This window comes from Acinonyx jubatus, chromosome B2 (assembly GCF_027475565.1).
Source record: "Acinonyx jubatus isolate Ajub_Pintada_27869175 chromosome B2, VMU_Ajub_asm_v1.0, whole genome shotgun sequence".
Classification (NCBI taxonomy): domain Eukaryota; kingdom Metazoa; phylum Chordata; class Mammalia; order Carnivora; family Felidae; genus Acinonyx; species Acinonyx jubatus.
In genome coordinates, this window is record NC_069385.1 from 127,533,211 (window position 1) to 127,554,113 (window position 20,903).

A 20,903-nucleotide genomic window follows, 5' to 3' on the forward strand; every position below is an offset into this window, starting at 1 on the left:
TGGCTTCACGGCACCAGCCATAGAATGTGAAAGGCGAAAATATGAAATCAGAAATAGGCAATGACAGAGCAGACACCTAAGGAATATTTATCATTTTGGGGGGTGGGGGAAGTTAAGGAAACTAAATGAGCTTCCTGAGAATTTTGGCTTTCCCTCTGGAGGAGACCATACAAGCCCAAACAGCTCCCTCCTCCACTTGCTAATTATAGCAACAATGCTGATAAATATCCTCTTAATAACAGCCCTTACAACAGTTTAGTTTTCCAGTGAGACAAGGCTAAATATGAAAGTGGCTAACTCATTGTTTCCTCTGGAGTATAGAGCTTAGGAAATTTATGTGGGCTAAAATCTCAGGCCAGCCCAGCAGTACTGTCCCTTGTGGAGAGAGGAGAGGAGAAACCCACATATGAAATGGCTATTGCATATGTATGTCGGGGGAGTGTGGAAGGAAAGTATTCTTTCCAATCGACATTAGCAAGCTTTCTTTTTGGTTTTAGCCACCAGTGTAATGGTCCTCCATTTCGGCTGCATATGAGCCCCCGAGTGCTTAAGAGAGTACCGGTGATAACCTAGGGGCACCTGAGTGGCTCAGTTAGTTGACCATCCAGCTTTTGGTTTTGGCTCAGGTCGTGATCTCACAGTTCATGAGCTCCAAGTATAGCTCCAAGCAGACAGGGCAGAGCCTGCTTGGAATTTTCTCTTTCTCCCTCTCTCTCTGCTCCTCCCCTTCTCTCTCTCTCTCTCTCTCTCTCTCAAAATAAATAAATAAACTTAAAAAAAGTACCAGTGATAGGCCCCCATCCAAGGTCAATTGCATGTCTGTGGTAGACTGTTATAAATACAGGTGATGCTGGAAAAAATATTGGACCTACACTGTATGACTTTAGACAAATTACTCAATATCTCTGAGCTTGGGTTTAAAATTCCCATTCTTGCAGGGCTGAAAGGTAGATTAGTACTGCTAGAGAAAGTCCTATGTTTAAGGGTAATTTCTTTTGAATGGAAAGGAGTCTTAGTGGCCTTCTAGTCCTATCCCTACATGTGAAGGGATGTGGTTATGCAGAATGTGGGCATCCCACCGTGAAACCCAATGCTGGTTTCAGCACACCACACCTTTGCCTCCTTGTCACACAGGCACTTCCTAGTCAGCCTCTGCTGAGGTGCTGAGCCCCAGGGACTCAGCAAAGGTGGGCTGGGGCAGCTGGCTAAGGGTCCCCTCTCTACAAACTTCTGCTTGTGCCCGTGGAATGTGAGCATATGTCTACTGCTGGCAGAAGCTACAATTTTTACCAATAAGGATAGAAACTCTTCTTAGGGTCCAGGAAAATTTGCTTTGTTCACTCACTTCCAAGTAGAGATAACTACAAAATAGGCTGTGCAGAGAAAGTGATGCTCCTCTAGGGGCATATGGAGGCACTGGGTACCTGCTTGGTTGGAGAGCCTTTCTGGCACAATTGTCATCTGTCTACCCTGTGCTTGCCATTCCTTCAGCCTGTAAGGGTCGGCTACATGTTCAGGCACCTGTGTGTGCTCCCTGCTGCCCCATCCCTGGGCCTCATCTCCCACCAGGACTTGCCAGCACCTGAGGGCACCATCTGGATCCTATCACTCTGAGACTGTTCTCAGCAGTGTACTCTGCATCAGATTTTGTTAGCTTGCTGGCTTGGTTCACTGACCCAACCATCCATCCATCCATCCATCCATCATTCATTCAACAAGTATTTATTCATGACTACAATGTGCTAGAACTTGCTTTCAGTGATGAGGATACGTTCGTGGAGCTTATATTCTAGAAGGGAGAGAAGGAATAATACTAAGGCAGGATAGAAGGATAAAAGGGCAGGAAGTGAGATTTTCGGTGGGGTTGGGGTGGGGGGGAGTGAAGGCCTTTTTGAAAAGGTGACCTGTGCAGAGACCTGGATACAGCAAGGGGTCAGGCATGCAAAGTGTGGTGGAGGCTGGGGAGGGCTTTCCTAGCAAAAGGAACGGTATATATAAAGACTCAGAAACAAGACTATGTTTGCATGTTGCCAGAAGAGCAAGGTCAAGATGGCTGGAAGGAAATGAGGAAGGGATAGGGGTGGCAGGAAAGCCAGTGGCCAGATCACACAGAATCTTATAAAGACTTATTATGCAAAATTTTATTATAACAATGGTGGAAATCCATTAGAAGGTTGGGGGCAGGGGAGTGATGTGTTTTATTTACAATTTTAAAGGACAATTCTGGCTGATTTATGGAGAATAGACAGGAGAGGGGTAAGAAAGCAGAAGGGAGGTGGGCTAGGGGTCAAGTTCATAGAGCTCAGTGTTGTACAGAGCCCAAAGGGTTACAATGGGGATCACAGACCTGGGTGGACACATGGTGTTTTTGGAAGGTATTTCCAGCAAGATGCATGAGGAAGATTAAGAAGAGAAGCCAATCTGATTCCCAAATCATATATGGTAGTTGAATAAATAGAGAAATTATTTTAGATCCAAATAGGAGCCCTAAGAATGGACTAACAAGTGGTAGTGAAATAACCTTGAGTTGAGAACTGCTGACCAAGAGCAAGGGAAGATGCTACATAGCTTCTGAGCAATGGAGCAGTTATCCTGGCCCCGGGGGACCAGCTGTCATTGCTGCAAACATCAGCTCGGTGCCAGGGAGGGAAGGGGGAGTGTGCATGTGCAGGAATGTGCATGCATGTGCAAGTTTGGGATGGAATGGTGTGAAGGGAAGGACAGAGACAGTAAGAAGCTAAGATAGAAGCGAAGCAGCAACTCCCAAGCATTCAGTGAACATGGGAACTCAGGAGGGGACTCTGGACTTAGGACTGCTCTGCTCTCTCCCTTTAGAAGCTGTAGGCCACCACGAGTGAGGGAGAGAAAAGGCAGATGGGCTTCTAAAACAGAGGCCTTCTCAGAGCATGAGAAGGGAGGAGGGCAGAGAAGTGGGCATGGCATCAAGCCCTGGAAGAAATCCAGACACATGAAGAATACATTTCTACAATGGAGGAGGAGAGGGAAAGGGGCAGAGGTGGAATGCTTCCCATGCACATGCCTCTTTTTTTATTTTTTTCAATTTGAGTACAGTTGACACACGATATTACATAAGTTTCAGGTGTACAACACAGTGATTCAACTTCTCTATACGCTATGCTGCGCTCACAAGTGTAGCTCCCATCTGTCCCACACAGTGCTATTACAACATCATTGACTACATTCCCTTGTGCTGTGCCTTTCATCCCTGTGGTTTGTTCTAAAACTGGAAGCCTGTATCCTCTGCTCCCCTTCACTTCTTATTTTGGATTCTGCTTTCACTGAAGGAGACCATGGCTCTGAGAAGATCAAAACACGTCAGCGAACATGATGTTTAATCCAGCCCGGAAGTGAGTAAGGAATGACCAAGAAAGTCAGCGAAGCGAGAGGCAAGAAAAGGCAAACTCGGCCGACCGCCTGGGGTGTCAACAAGCAGGCTTCCGCAGCCAGCGGATGGAAAAGGGAAGGAAGGATGTAGAATGAACCTGAGTCACGGACACTCTCATTAAAGTTAAATACGATGCCCCCCATGCGGTCCTACTCTGGGTACCCTTGAGAAAATGTTCCTCACACACTTTGAACAGCTTGAGTGTCTCTTATAAATGGCTCAGCCCTGGGGCTCAGCCCGTGCCAAAGCAACAAATTGTATGCTCTGTCAGACAAGTCTGCAGTGGCTGAGAGAAGAGTAATTATGATCTGTGAATCCCGATGACACGCATAACACCCCGATCTATATTTAATAATAGCAAAAAGCGTTTGCATTAACAGCTATTAGGCAATGCACTCTTGGAGAGAGGTCTCCTTCTTTGCAGCAATAAAGCACAATAAAAACATGAAAACAAGTCTTTGTGAATTTTAGAGTGATTTCCCATTAAGAGGTTCTCCCAGCATCGTAAATTATCAGTTGGCAGCTGGGGAGGTTGGGAGAAATCTTCAAATCCCAAAGTGAAATCGAGGGGATGAAATTCTAAATATGGTCTGCCTGTTTCCCCCAGGCTTCTAGCAACTGCAATGGTAGTTTCCGTGGAAGAAATACTGTTCCCTTTGTGTATTTCAAATGCCCGATCTTGTTGTCTAAATATTCACACTTCCTAATGTTTACTTCCTAAATGTTTACTTCCTAAACATTTCTGGATGCTGCCTCCACTTTCCCTGCTCTGCTGTTGTCATTTGGGGGGTTCAGGCCCCTGCCTTCTCAGGTGGGAATGGAGAAAGCACAGCCTCCCAGCTCCCCTTCCCCCACCCCTCCGGGGCACCACCTTCAAGTCCAGGCTCCTTCGGGCTTATGTCTCTCCCCTGTGGTGGAGGGGAGTAACCATTTCTGAGGATATAAAGTCCCCACTTTTGTGAGTCTGCACAGCTTGTAATTTCCCATACACACCATCCTGATGCTCAATTTGTCCCCTCTGCCTAAAATTCTTTCCTTCCTCCGGCATCTTTCTTACCCCCTTGGCCTCCGTGTGTTCCCACAATGCTCTGCTCATCCACTGTGGCTATCACACAGGTGTCATTATTGTCTGCCCTCATATCACCCTCCCTCCCTGGACCATGTCTTATGGCCTTTACTGTCCTACTCAGTTCCTGACCCATATTTCTCAACTAACAAATCTGCATGTATTAAATATAGATCATTTATCACCCACATTGCTTACCTGACAATTAGTTCCACAGTCTCTCGTATTACTGTTATTTAACTTTTGATGCACCTTGTGTACTGTCACCTTCCATCAAGAATCTATATTCTTAAGGGAAGAGGCTTCTGAATTCCCCACAGGACAGTGCCTGCCACATATTTATAACAGGTATTTATTCATTCCTGAGTAGCAATAGAGTGTGATGGTTACTGGCATGAGCACAAGTACCTGCCTGGCTTTAGATCTTAGCATTATTATTCATTAGTTCAATGAATGTAGAAAGGTTACTTAACCACTCTGCCTCAAATTTCTTTTCTGTAAAATGGGAAGAATCATAATACTGATTTTATTTTATTTTACTTAAATGTTTATTTATTTATTTTGAGAGAGAGTAAGTGGGGAAGGGGCAGAGAGAGAGGGAGAGAGAGAATCCCAAGCAGGTTCTGCACTGTCAGTACACAGCCCGATAAGAGGCTTGAACTACAAACTGTGAGATCACGACCTGAATGGAGATGAAGAATGGGATGCTTAACCTACTGAGCCACCTAGGCGCTCCCATAATACCAACTTTAAAGGGTGACTAAGAGCCTCAAATGGTAGGCAAAGTGATTACATAGTAAGAACTCAGTATACAACAGACATTACTCCACTGAGTTTATTGGTGAAACTATACTCTGGGCAAATCCTGCCTCTCAGCCTGTCACATGTTTCTCTGCTCTCTACTCCCTGCCCTCAGCAGCCTCCCAGCCTTCTCCTTTACCAACACCTCTTATATTTAATTTGAATTTTAGAGATCTCCTTGGAGTAATCTCCAACCACCTCATCTGCTTCTAGTCCCCATCCACATCTTCCAGAATTTCAGACCCTTCACCAAAGTGTCCCCATCAACCCATTAAGTGTGCTGCCTCCAGGCTGCCTTTCCCTCCCCTCCATATTACAGCAACTTGGCTCTCCCTCCCTGTGGACGGAGGATGGCCTGGAGTGGCAGAAAATGGGTTGCAGTTCCCAGACTAAGACCATGTCTGGCGTGCATTTGATTTTGTTTTTACATGAATAGCTAGGTTAGTCTGGGAGTGAAGCAGTATGCTCTGAAATTTCAATTCATGGACTGTCTCTACCAATCTTTAGCTGAAAGATTCACTTAGCCACTTAATTTCTTAGGAGCAGTTGATACCTATTTCATGGGCATGAAAAACTAAGGTAAGGTTAGTAATGCAATTGCTTTTCAAGGAGAAAATCTTAGAATATCAAAGAAAGAAAAAAGTTAAGTAACAACTGCATTTTGATTTAAGAGCCTAGAGGTTGGAATGATGTCTAGTTAACTTTGTAGACATGAAACACATGCCATGTACCTGAGAAATTTAGAAGTAACAACCTGGTGTATTATTTTTCAAGTGTTAACAGGTTGGGGAAGAAAGCACTTTTCTACAGTTTTTCACTTACCTCTGCAAAAACAAAGGGTGCATCAAACTGGAAGCAAATATGACCATGCTTAATGGCTTGAACAGAGGCTGGACCACACCGATACATCCCTGCATCACACAGAGGAAGGGAAGTATGAGTTTGTCATCTTCAATTCTGTCCAGACGCAGATACAGGCTCTATAGAGGCAAGTGTTCCCAACTTCATTGCTGAATTAGCCCAAATGCTTCCCATGGTCAGAGAGGGCAAATGACCAACATGTGTAATCAAGATGGCTTTGTTGGAAATGCCTCCTCAAAAAAAAAATTTGAAGCCATGAGAAGCATACAGGGCATCACTATTTCTGTGTCTGTTCTTCCACCTACAACACATACTCAAGTGTGTTTGTACCGAGCTGTTTGCCTACATAGGATTGATCCTTTTACAACCAACTGGTGTTTGGAATGTTGGAAAGGGTAATGTGTCCCTAGTGGTTGTGTTGTTATTTGTTTTGATTCTTGGTTTTTGGTTTTGGACATTATAGACATATGTCAAGTGTTAAATAGGGAAATTTGGACATTAACCACACATGTTGATCAATGCCCAACATGCATTCAGGAAGTTAGTAGGTATATGAGTACTTTGATAAAGTTCCTTATTTTAACCAGCTAACTCTAGTTAATAAGAAATTAACTGCCATTAGTCATCTCTGATGTCTCCTCATGATATATAATCCAGAACACCAGAAAGTGTTGAACATTCTTCCTCAAAATCCAGCATAAATAAAGCATAAGAGACTCTTATGAATAAGTAATGAATGTTTATAGATATATATGTATATATACATACGTCAATATCTCATATCAACACCTGAGGAAGTAAGCATAATGTCCCCAGGCCACTGATGTTTATCATCATATTAAAGAGAAATGGAGGCTTATGATGTGATTTTATAAAAGTCTGGGGGAGGTCACAGCTGCCGCTCATTGCTTAGCATAGCCTGTAAGTTAGATGACAAATACATACTTAAGTTTTGGAAGAAATCAAACAACATAAAAAGAAATCAGGTTCTGGGAAAACAACAATTTAAAGGATGATCTGTAACTATTTTTTGAGTTCCTTATTTTCTCTACTGCCTTATGTCTTATAACTGTATATCACAGAGGGCTGAGGTATATTTTAGAGCCTAGCAAAAATGCTTACACAGATATATTTTTTTCTCTTGTCTTCAAAACTGCTTATCAAAGCAAGAGTAGATGAATTATATATGTTAAGTTTTGTGCTTTAAAAAAAAATTTTTTTTTTACCAGTTATAGAATAATCAGGGGAAAGCCGGCCATTGAAAGGAAATTAAACCTGATTGACAGGCAGCTAATACTGTACATGTGCCCAGGAAGCACACTTTTGATGTTGGTTCCCAAAGGGAGTGTTTCCCACACATCAAAAGCAATCCTAACAGCAAAATAAAGATGGCAGTGAAACAAGTTCCCTGAGGGAAGATGCAGTTTTACCATCACTGTTTTCCTGGGGGGTGCTGTCCACGGCTTGCCAACCTCCAAATCCAACAGGAAGATCAGACCTTGTCATCCAGGCTTCATTCCAGCAGTGGTAGTTCCTGAGAAAACACCACTCTGGTGAGATTAAACTTCCCATCCCATTCAATAAAAAGTTGACCAAAACTCCTGCAAATATGCTATATACAAATTGCTGGAATGGCTTAAACCAAATTGAAGACTCCGAGAGATATTCTGGCCTTGAGTTTGCTGGGAAGATGCATTCCCATTGGCACCATGGGAGGGCACCAGGTATCTGAACATGGCTCTTTCCCTCTAATATCAGTTTCAAGGCCACCCAGAGCATTAAACAGGTTTTTTTTTTAATGTGTTTATTTTTGAGAGAGAGAGAGAAAGAGAGAGAGAGAGGGAGAAAGAGAGCATGCATGCATGGGGAGGGACAGAGAGAGAGACACACACAGAATCCAAAGCAGGCTCTGTGTTGATAGCACAGAGCCTGACACAGGGCTCGATCTCATGAACCATAAGATCATGACCTGAGCTGAAATCAAGAGTCTAATACTTAACAGCCTGAGCCATCCAGGCACCCTAAACAGTTTTGATCTTAACCACTGTCTGCTTTAATGAAACAGAAAGCACTATGTGCTAAATGGGTAGAAAAGAAAAGTTAATTGAAATAGAAATACATATATGTTTGAATTTCTTTTATATTTATATTTATGCATATTAGATTTATAAAAAGCATATGTCCTGTAACAATTAAGCAATAAAATGCTTGTGTTTATGGGCTTAGGCCATTGCCATAGAAACTATAACATTAACTCCTGATTATAATTGTCTCAAATTTGTGGTAAATTTCCATTTGGTGTCCAACAAGAATAAAAAGATGTCAGAACAAGTATCTCTTTACCCTTTATCAAAGGTGGTCAGTCTACGAGCTGAGGGTCATGCAAAACTTTTCAGAACTTCGCATGTGACCCTTAAGACAAAAGCATGGAATAAAATGGTATCACGAATTATATTATTATGTCCTTGGAAAGACCTGAAATTATATGACAGTATAGAAAAAAATGAGAGCACGTTAACCCGTCTGTGCTATAGAAAATATTCATATAGTAATAACAATTTAACAGTGGGGTGAGGTAGTTCTTGCAGTCTTTGTTTATAGTACTGTTGAATTTCAAATCCAACTACAGTTATCCTTTGCCTAAATGTCCTTCAATGTCAGGAATTCAGACATGTTCCCATCTCTGAGTTCGGCTCATCTTTGGTTGGCTCAAGTCAGAGTTATTGATTTAACGATGTGCCCTTTATGTACCAGACTAGGTGCTGGGGATGTGTCAATGACCAACACATAGGTTCTTGCCCATAAAGACCCTCATGATCCAGGAGGAGTGACCAACAGGTAAACCAATTTTCTGTGAGGCTTAAACAAGATAATGCATATAAAGCACTTAGAACAGGGCCTGGAATGCAATAAGTGCCCCAAAATAGTTAAGTCTCAGACTTTTAAAAATAATTAGTAGCAGTGGTTTTAGCTACAGTGGAAATTGGTTTGGGATGCACTGAGGTCTCAGTGGGGCAACTCTCAAGGTGTGAAGAAAAGCTTCACAGCAGGAGTGATATTTGAGCTAAGTCCTGAAAAATGTGGGAGTTTAGAAAGTCAAGAGATGAAAGAACAAAATTGTGGAGGCATGAAATAGCCCATACGGCATGTCTGGGGGACTGCACACTGTTGTGGCATGAGGGCGCCATGCTCCAATCTCTGTGTGCATGGGGGAAGGAGGGGTGGGAGGCAAGCATGGGCAGGAAGTCACAAAACTGACAAATAGCATAGCACTCACTGTGTGCCAGGCACTGTTGTCAAACTTTTATGTTCATTGGTACATCTGATGTTCCCATACCCTATTAGAAAGGTACTATTATTCTTAACTCCAGTGTGCATGGGAGAAAACTGGAATACAGAGAGGTTAAGAATTTTACCTGAGGTCACACAGCTGGTTAGCTGTAGAGCTCTGGGGCCCATGCTCTTAAACCATGAGCTATGCCATAGGGGAGGATGAGACTGTGAGATCCTTTTATCACAAATCAAATAATTGAGCTCTATTCTTGGGCAAGTTAAATTTGCAGATCTGTCTTTGTGGAAGGTGGGTGGGGTGGCAGGATGGGTGACAGAGCTGAGGTGGCCTCCACCCCTTGGGAGGGCAGGGAGCCATGGGCGGGTACTGCCGACAGGCTTGTGGTGGTGAGGGAGATGGATGAAGGAAGGAAGACTTTCGTGTTTCCAGGGAGTATGCTGGCTCCATTTACCAAGACTGAATGAAGGAGGAAGAGAAGACGGTTTGTGTTGGGGTGTGTACTGGGTGGGTGACAGGTTCAATTTTGGACGTGATGAACTCGGGTGCTCATGAGAAACCCAGGAAGTGAAATCCTAGAGACATTTTTCCGTGCACAAGTGACACTCGGGATTGGACAAGTTATTGGTGTCTGTACTGCTGGTGGAGGAGAGTGAGGACAGAGCCAGAGGAGGGGAGCACGGGGAGCACAGGTTTCTCCCCTCAGAGTGATCTAGGTTGTGAAGATAGGGCAGTGGCTAGAAGGTAATGCAACACAGGGAGGATTGTTTGGGTGATTTTCACATTAGAAGAGATTGTTGTGCCTACAGAGGAGGAACAAGTGGACAGGAAGCAGGAACAGAGAATAGGAGATGGAATAAAAGATGGGAATACAAAGAGCACAGGAGGATGAGGTGGAGAGCCAGACCATGCATGGGTGTGGAGGCATTGTCCGCAGGGGGAGGGAGATGTAGATGTAGGTCAAGGTCAAGGTGTGGAGGTGTTAGACAGGCACATGAGGTTGGTTCCCACTTGAGAGCCTGCATCTTTGCACTAAAGCTGGAAGGAAGGTCACTGTGAGCTTAAACACGACTGCTCACCTCCCTTCAGAACAGTGAAAGTGCATCATTAGGCAGAGAGATCCAGAGAAACAACAATGAAACATTTGCAAAATCCCAAATGGACATAGTCCTGCTTCCTACACAATCCGTGTGGGCAATCTGTGTTTAGCAATCCTGGCTCTTGCTAAGATTCCACTGTTACACCACTACCCTAGATTAATAGATGCCAGAATCTCCTTATTTAAATTCAAATACCCTGAGCCAGGTTAGCCTTGAACAAGATAAGCATGCTTTGAGTTTCAGATCTCAGATAAGGAACTGAGGTTGGGGCTGGGCCTTAGACAGTGGGTGGTAAGCCAATGGCTGTGCTCCCAGGCCAGCCATGAACAGAGTGGGAGGGTGCTACCTCCGAAGCCATGGGGCTTTTTTAAAATCATGCCATTCTCTCTGCTGAAGAATAGCCAGGGAGAACTCATGCCATGAGAGTTCCCTTTGGGCTGGATGTTAAGTATTTCTGGTTACACATGCTTGTCTTTGATTTCAAGGTCCCCCATGAAAGGGACTCATATTTACAGACATTTCTGAATTCCATTTCCTTGCTCTGCAGGTTGGGAAATACATATGCTTCCTGAAAGGTTATTTTAAAGTTTCTTTATCTAGATCTGTCATGGTCTTTCTGTTTTCATCTTGTAATTTCATTACGCATTCGTAACATGAGTGATTCACTTCTGGGGTTCTGTCCGGTTCACCGTCACATTCCCAGCACTAAAGCTAGCCCTTAGGAATTGCTTGGTTGAAAAGCAAGGACAACCTTTAGTAAGTGTAGGACATCTCCAAGGCAGGTGTAATTAAACTCTTGTTTGTTTGTTAGCTATTAAGATTCACGGTTTTATATTTTCTCAGAGGCTTCATTTGAAACCTGACTTCTCACTCTACAATCAGAATGCACAGTGTCACTTTAAAGGTAAAAGAAAAATATAAACCCTCAAAGTGATCTAGTTTTCTTGTTGCCGGTTTCTAAAGAAGTGGTGTGGAAATTAAAATAAAGCCCTCATTTCATTGAGAGCTATTTAATCAAGTTGAAAATAACTTTTTTGAGGGAGAATAATGATGGGGGTGACAAATGACAAGTGCTTTATGTTACTTTTTGTCTGTTTCCTGCAGTGACAGCTAGTGATTTCTAGAACTTCTTTCAAGGATGCTAATAACTCAGCAGAATTGGTACAAAGGACCCACAGAATCTTCACCAAAGGCAGATCCTCACTGGAAAAATAGCATCATGCATTGCTGAGGGACCTTCGGAGGGACTGTCATAGCATTGGTTTAGTTTATCCCTTCAGTAAACCCCTTTCCTTGGAATTTATATGCACCAAATAATCTTTGCATAGGTGCAAAGACAAATATATCTGAATGTTCATCCTTGTGTAATTTGCAAGAAGAGAAATCAGAAACAGCCTAACTGTCCAATATGTGATTGTTTTGAAATACGAAACAGAATTTATTCAGCCACAGAAATGCAGATCTACATTTATTAGGCAGGATAGATACTTATGGCATATTAAATGTTAAAAATCATACTCCAAGAACACACACAGTGTATGTGTTCATTGTACATGTAGATATGCGTGGAAGGCAGAATTTTAAATGACCTTCACTCTTGTATAATTTCCTCCCCTTGAATGTGGGTGAAATCTATGAATAGAATGGTGTATCATGCCTGTGATTATGTTACTTTATGTGGCAAAGAGGATTTTGCATATGTAATTAAGGTAATTAATCTGTTGACTCTGACTTAATTAAAAGGGAGATATCAGGGTGGTCCTGACCTAATCAGGTAAACTCTTTAAATCTGGGTGTAGAGGTCAGGGACAGAGCAAGGTGGAGACCTGAAGCAGCAGAGACATTCTCCTACTAGCCTTGTAAAAGATGGAAGCTTCCATGAGTTCTACAACTGCAAGGAACTGAATATTTACAAGAAACTAAAAGGGCTTCAAAGAGAGCCCGGAATATCACATGGGACCACGGCCCCAGCTAACGCTTTGATTGCCATTACTTGGGACCTTGAGCAGAGGACCCAGTTAACCTGGCCCAAACTCCTGATCCAGAGAAACTGAAAATAAACTTGTGTTGTTTTAAGCTGCTAAGTTTTTTGTAATTTGTCATGCAGCAATAAAAAAATGAATATGATATGCAAAGAGACATATCAAAGGATACTTAAGGAGATACTGGAAATTTTCTGAGCAGTTAGAATATGGATGACTGACTTCTGTATGATTTTTTCAGCAATGTTTGAAATTTTTATAATAAACATGCACTAGTACCCCCTTCCCCCCCTCCAAAAAAAATCTAAGTGCACAGTTCAAAATTTGCTCTGGTTCTAACCACTGGCTCAGGTCATATCTACAGTTGCTAGAGCCCATGGGATGTTGAAGGCATAGAGAACACAGCTGAGATCCAGATGGGCTTTGGGGCTCTGTGTTCTAGATGTTCAAAGACAATGAAGTGGATAATTTAACAAGGAGACCTTTACCGCCTTTAACTTGGCTAACTGCTTAAACACTCCACAGGGTCGTCTCATTTACAATCTGTCCAGGAAGTTTTCCCTAAAAGGGAAGAAAGAGCTGTGGGCTTGTAACCCTGTTTTTGCAGCTTTATTATGGTTCAAGGGAAGGTACAAATAGGATCGAGAGAAAGCCCTCGAGGAGATGTGTTGGACCAACTTCAAGTGTAAACCAAATATTTGAATTCTTTTATTTTAAAAATGACAGGGGGTGGAAGAAAGATACTTATCTATCTTGCAAATTGTGTATTTGTAGCAGATGGGCACAGCCCCACTTCCCTGGCTCATTTGTTATACTCTTAATCCAGGCAAAGAGATTGGTGACAGAAATGACAGCACACCCTGAAATTGTTTAGATCTGGCCATTCCAATGGCGGTAGGCATGGGGTGGGGTGGGAATTGTTGAAAGAAGTAGGGACAAGTTGGTGGGTTCTGAGGCTTGTTTAACAAGACATTTCAAAGAGGAAATGAAAGCTTGGACCAAGAAAAAACTTGTCAGTTAGGAAAGGTAATGAAGCAAGACAACAAAAAGGAATTATTCAGAGAAAGGGAGGCATGCTTGAAGAATCTTTTATGGTGCTGGGAGCTGGGAGCTGGGAGCACTACCCTACTTCAGAATGCAGCTGTTCATAGTTAGGGGCTGTTGAAATACTAAAACCAGGAAGGGACATTTAAAATCTTTCTGGGGTTGTCATTCAAAAGTCAGAGGTCCAGTCAGGGGTAGACCAGGCTAGTGTCACCCCCCATCCCCCCAAAGAAACCAACTGCCCACCAAGAAAAAAGAGAAGTAATGAAGTAATGAAGGTATTTTCTCTTCTTTTGATAGTTTCCCCTCTTTTTTTTTAGCGTTTATTTATTTTTGACAGAGAGAGAGACACAGAGCACGAGTGGGGGAGGGGCAGAGAGAGAGAGAGAGGGAGATACAGAATCTGAAGCAGGCTCTGGGCTCTGAGCTGTCAGCACAGAGCCCGAAGTGGGGCTCGAGCTCAATAACCACAAGATCATGATCTGAGCCAAAGTCGGGCACTTAACCAACTGAGCCTCCTGGGCACCTCACTCTTTTTTTTTTAAAGTTTTTATTTATTTATTTATTTATTTATTTATTTATTTATTTAAAGCACACAAACATAGGAGTGGTAGAGACAGAGGGAAAGAGAGGATCCCAAGCAGACTTCACTGCCAGAGCAGAGCCCAATGAGGGGCTTGAACTCACAAAATGCAAGATCATGACCTGAGCTGATGCTCAAATGACTGAGTAACCCTGGTGCCCTGATACCTTCCCCTGTTTTGATTATCTGTTTTACTTTTCTCACTGTGGCACCAGAAAAAGGGTAAGACAGAGAATAAAGCTAAATTTGGCAAAAACAAAGCAAAAACAAAACAAACAAACAACTCTTAAAATGCTCAGGAAGTAGATGTCACCTGTCCATATGACCCGCATTTGCCATTACTTCTTAGCAGAAGGCTCTCTGTAACTCTTCTGGGTTCCCTGTGCTGGATTCAATTTGAACATAAGGCCCTGTCCACCTTTACTACTCTCTCTGGCATAGAAAATTAGGAATTGATATCCCATCTGAAAATGAAGAAAAAATTGGATTTTGAGAAGATTTGGTTTGGATAACTCTAATGTATAAAAAATGCCTATAATAAATCCTGCCCAAGTTTATCCATAATCATTGAAGGGATTTAAAAAAAAATACAGCCAACAGTCTCAATAGGTACCAAAATTATCATTTTGCATTATAAAGCTCTTTATGAATATAAAATTCTAAGGTTGATAGCTCTTATTTATACAAGGTTTTCTAGAGGTCTTATTAATCATCAAAAGAAATTAATACATGCAGTATAGCCTTTGTGGTGTATATTTTATTAGCTTCTTTTTTTAATGTTTATTGTTTACAGACAGAGAGAGACAGAGCATGAGCCGGGCAGGGGTAGAGAGAGAGGGAGAGACAGAATCAGAAGCAGGCTCCAGGCTCTGAACTGTCAGCACAGAGCCCGATGTGGGGCTCAAACTCACAAACCATGAGATCATGACCTGAACTGAAGTCCAACACTTAACCAACTGAGCCACCCAGAGGCCCCTATATTTTATTAGCTTCTAATTATGTAAAAACTGGTAAATATTGAATGGTATGTATGATGACTCTCTTAGGCAGAATTTATGAGTAACCAAAACATGATATTTTTCTTATTAATGAAAATATCTTAGTGCTTTCTATGTGATTTATCAGATGGTTCTCACTTTCTCTTGAATTTTAATTTTCTGAGATGTATTTGTAGTAGCCTTTGATTTTGTTTAACTTCTCAAACTCCCTCCCTGCTTTCTCTCAAGTGGATGTTGAGTATATTAGGGACTTCAGGCCCTCTTTGAAGATATTCTCTTATAGGACTATCATAGGAAAGGGAAGTCTACGGCAATGATTTTCAACCTTCAAAAAACAACACCCCTTCCTAGTTTTAAAGAAAATATTTTATAACATTCCTTTATTATACTGAAATTAAGTCCATAGATAGCTTTTTACACACAATTTCTAAAAGAGCAATATAATGCCCTATAATGTACAAAATAAATAGAGAAATAAAAGGATATACATAAAATAACACGTCTTTCAACAGGTATGTGTCAGGAAGATGATACTAGATACTAAAATATTCCTACAAAATGTAAAACTGTGAAGGAGTGTGGTAGACTCCTAATTTGAAATCACTTGTGTAGTGGTTAAAAATGTGCTCTAAGGAAACTTTTCTAAAATGGTAGAGTAAGGACTTCCAAGAAAGTGCTCCTTCACAAAAACAATGAGAATACTAACAAACATGATGAAAGCCAACTTTTCCAGAACTCTGTGAATGAACTGAAGACTTACAACAATCTGAAGACTTAGTCAACAAAAACAAATGGATCTCATTAAGAATAGTAGGTTTTGTAGCATTTGAATTTGCCTTATTCCCACTCCCCCTCTCCATAGCTCCATGGTAGTCATGAAAGTCAGCAGCTTCACAAATATTGTAGCTATAAAAACTTCCAGCCTAGCAACCAATGAAGGGGAGAAAATGGGTTTGTAACTCCCTAAAAGCGCCATCTCCAAAGAATTGTCACTAACTTGTTTGGCAGTTTTCTGAAAATCTCCATTCCCAGGACTTCTTTTTATTTGATTTGATTCAGACTTCACTCTGTGCAAATTACATTATCCAAAGGATGTTTTTCACAAATAATTAGAAGCAACTGTTTAAAATCATGGTTGCATAAAGGGGTGACACCAATTGGTGATAATAAAAGGCTGGCCCCCTAATAAGCTTAAAAGGAAACCCTAAGGACTGAAATGTTCACAGGGGGCTTTGAACAACTTTGACATACTCTTGAGAGTCTAGGTGGCCACACACATATGCAGGGCTGTGAGCATTCCCAAGAAAGCCCTAAGAGGGCTCTAAATTCTCATTTCTAGCTGATCTCGAGGTACTGTGCAAGCAGGAAGTAAAGGCGCCAGCAGAATTATAAATTTGCTGATGGAGTGTTGAAGACCTTCTTCCAACAAACAGAGAGCTCCTTAGTAAGACTGAGGCCTTGTTAGTTCAAGGTATTTAAAGAAATTTTTGTCCAACTGTTAACTAACCATTAAGCTAACCCAGCAGAGACATCTGTGGCCACACATGATAAAGAATGGACACTTGACAGAATTAGTCTGGTAAAGTCATCAAACAAACAAACAGTAGCAGCAGCAACAACAACAACAACACAAACATCAACAACAGACTCTGGGGAACAGGAAATCTGATTTACAGAGTTGTCACATTATGTTATTTAAAATGTCTAGTATTGTTGGGGCACCTGTTGGGTGGCTCAGTTGGTTAAACATCCGACTTGGGCTCAGGTCATGATCGCACAGTCCGTGAGTTTGAGCCCCACATCGGGCTCTGTGCTGATAGCTCGGAGCCTGGAGCCTGCTTCAGATTCTGTGTCTCCCTCTCTCTGACCCTCCCCTGTTCATGCTCTGTCTCTCTCTGTGTCAAAAATAAGTAAACATTAAAAAAAAATGTCTAGTACTGTTTAAAAATGGAACACATGCAAAGAAACAGAAAAGTATGGTCCATATACAAAAAACAAAGAAACAAAAACAATCAAGAGAAACTGTCACTGGGGCGTCTGGGTATCAGTTGAGTGTCTGACTTGGGCTCAGGTCATGATCTTACTGCTTGTGAATTAGAGTTCCGTGCCGGACTCTGTGCTGGCAGCTCAGGGCCCGGAGCCTGTTTTGGACCCTGTATCTCCATCTCTCTGCCACTCCCCCACTTATGCACACACTCTCTCTCTCAAAAAGAAATAAACATTTAAAAAAATTAAAAATTAAGAGAAACTATCACCAAGGAAGCCAAGACATTGGGTTTACCAGACAAAAAGTTTAAGGTATAACAAACATGTTCAAATAACTAAAGAAAACCATGTGAATGATGTCTAATCAAATAGAGGATATCAATGAAAAAGATAACAATTATGAAAAGGAATCAAACAGAAATTCTGGAGCTGAAATATATAATAACTAGAATGAAAAATTCAAAAATTCACTAGTGGGTCTCCAAAGCAGATCTGAGTAGACACAAAGAAGAAAGAATAAGTGAACTTGAAGATAAGTCAGTTGAAATGACTAGTCTGAATAACAGAAGAAAAACTATGAAGAAAAATGAACAAAGCCCCAGAGACATGTGGGATACCAGCAGGTGTACAAACATACTCATAGTGAAGGTCCCTGAAGAAAAGGAAAGAGAGAAAGGAGCAGAAAAAATATTTGAAAAAAATAACAGCTAAAATTTTCCAGATTTGATGAGACATTAATGTATATATCTGAGAAGTCAAAAAATCTCAAATAGGACAAACTCAAAGCTATATATATGTATATATGTGTGTGTGTGTGTGTACATACATTTATAGATACACACACACACACACACACACACACACGCGCCTAAATACCTCAGAGTCAAACTGCAGAATGATGAAAATAAAGAGAGAATCTTGAACACAGTATGAGAAAAGTGATTCATTACGTATAAGAGATCACTAATAGGATGAAAACTGACTACTCATCAGAAACCACGGAAGCTAGAAGCCAGTGGGATGATATGTTCAAACTGCTGAAAGAAAAAGTTAAATAAGAACTGTATATCTAAGAAAAGTATCCTTCAAAAAAGAAGGCAAAGGTAACTACATAGAGAAATAAACAAAACAGTATAAATGTATATTTGCTTTTAATTCTTCTTTCTGATTTTATTTATTTATTTATTTATTTATCTATCTATCTATGAGAGGGAGACAGAGAGTGAGTGGGGGAGGGGCAGAGAGAGAGGGAGACACAGAATCCGAATCCGGCTCCAGGCTGTGAGCTGTCAGCACAGAGCCCAACATAAGGCTCGAACCCACGAACTGCGAGATCATGACCTGAGTTGAAGTCAGACACTTAGCCGACTGAGCCACCCAGGCACCCCAGATTTTAAAGACAGCTTCATAAAGCAGTAATTGTAAATTGTGTTGGTGGGCTTATAATGTAGAAAGATATAATCTGTATTACAATAACAGAACAAAGGCAGAAGGAGCAGAACAGAGTTTTTGAATGCTATTGAAATTAATTGGTATTAGTATGAACCAGGTTGTTGCAATTTATGGTTTTAAATTGTAATCCCCAGGGAAACTACTAAGGAAAAAAGTGAAATATATATAGTCAAAAGAAACAGAAAAATAATTAAAATAGTATACCACAAAATATTTTTTTACACAAAGTAAGAAAGTAATGGAGAAATAGGGGAAGAAAAAAGACATAATGTATATGGAAAGGATATAGTAAAATTGCAGATATATATCAGTAATTACATTAAACACTTGTAGACTAAACACTAAAGTCAAAAGGCAGAGACTGGCAAGATGGATAACAAAACTGTATGTTTTATCCAAGAGATACACTTTATATTCAAAGATGCAAATAGGTTGAAAGTAAAAAGATGGAAAAACAGGCTGTGAAAATAGACTCAAAAGATAACTGGAGCAGCTATATTTATGTCAGACAAAATAGACTTTATGACAAATATTGTTACTAGAGACAAAGAAGGAAATTTTATAATGACAAAAAGGTAATGCTATTAGGAAAACATAATAATCATTAACATACCCATATCTAAAAGCAGAAGGGAAAAATAGACAATTTAACAACCAGAGGTAAAGAGTAGGGGGGAGGCAAAAGGGGTAAAGTGGGTCAAAAGATACAAACTTCCAGTTATTTGAACGTTGGTAGTTGAGACCTTAAATGTCTTCATTACACACACACACACACACACACACACACACACACACAAATTTTGTAACTATGTAATTTATGGTGATCATTTTGCAATATACACATATATTAATCATTATGTTGTACACCCAAAACCAATGTCACTTGTACCTTAAGAAAGACAAACAAGCAAGCAAACAAAAAAAAAACAATTTAACAAATAAAAGTTGGATACTTCAATACTGCACTTTCAATAATGGACACAACAAGCAGGTAGAAGATTAACAAGCAAATAGAAGACTAGAACAACACAATAAGCCAACTGGACCTAATGGATGTCTACAAAATGTCCTACCCAACAGCAACAAAATACACATCTCTCAAATGGGAATGAAACATTCTTTGGAATAGACCATATGTTAGGCCATAAAGCATATCTTAATATTTGATCCATTGATATTTAATCCAATTACTGATAAGTAGGACTGACATCTGCCATTTTACTGGTTCCTTGCTATATGTATTATGTTCTTTTTCTTCTTTATTCCTCATTCCTTCTTTACTTTGTGTAAAAAGATATTTTCTAGTATGCCATTTTAGTTCTTTCTCTGTTTCTTTTACTATATATTTTTTTCAGTTTTTCCTTAGTAGTTTCCCTGGGATTATAATTAACATTCTAACTGAAAACTCTAGTTCAGATTAATACCAACCTATTTTTAATAACATACAAAAACTTTGTTCCATTCCCTTTGTCCTTTGTGCTATTATTATAATTTAGATTATATCTTTCTATATTGTAAGCCCAATATAAAATCTTGTAATTTTAAAATTACTGCTATGTTAATTATATTTCAGTAAAAGTATTATTTAAAAAGTGAGCTCTAGAGTCAACCCCTTTGGGTTTGTAATTCAGGCTCTGCCACTTATTGGCTGCTGACTATGTTTAGGTTACTGTGCCTCAGTTTCTTCATCTATAAATGGAGACAATAATAGCAAGCACCCTAACAGGTTGTTAAAAAGATCAAACAAGTTATTATGTGTCACCCAGTTAGATCAGAACCTGGCACAATGAAAGCACTCCATAAGCATGAGCTATTTTGATTCTTTGGAGGTGGCAAATAACTTTTACCATCCTTTCTTCAAGGCTCTGGTATAGATTCAGAGTGCATATTCTTAGTTCTCTAGTGACAGAACTCATGATCTTGTTCTAGAGGAGTCCCTCAAAGACAATTTGGCTGACGGTAACATTAAAAAGATAATCTATTTGAAAAGAATGTCTTCCGTAGATGTTTGGAATTGGTAGCCTGGATGTATCACAGGTTAGTTTTACAAACATCTGTAAGCAGTTTGGTCTATATTCAGAAAATTTTCTCTACTTTTTTTCATCTGGAATTAGTTTTTGTAAAATCCTTTTTTGCACATGCAGTAATTAAAGCTTAGTACTATACAAGAATCTGAAAGTCCAACTAGCTGGAACACACTGAGTCTCTAAAGCAATGTACAAGATAGATCAATCTAAACTTCAAAAACACACCTACAATATGCAAACCAGTATGCCCAGTGCAGAGACTGCAATGAGAATTAGGATCAGTATTATATCCCGTGCTGGCCTCCAGG

The 20,903-nt window shown here is 40.6% G+C and overlaps 1 protein-coding gene across 1 annotated transcript in view; it reads right to left on the bottom strand.

Annotated features, from left to right (window-relative positions):
• F13A1 (coagulation factor XIII A chain) overlaps nt 1–20,903 on the bottom strand; it is a 162,369-nt gene that overhangs the window by 39,265 nt on the left and 102,201 nt on the right. The window contains exons 9-10 of the mRNA XM_015083089.3: nt 7,565–7,668; nt 6,096–6,184 (exon numbers count right to left, since the gene is read on the bottom strand). Coding sequence (XP_014938575.1) covers nt 6,096–6,184; nt 7,565–7,668 — 193 coding nt within the window. The remainder of the gene's footprint in view (nt 1–6,095; nt 6,185–7,564; nt 7,669–20,903) is intronic.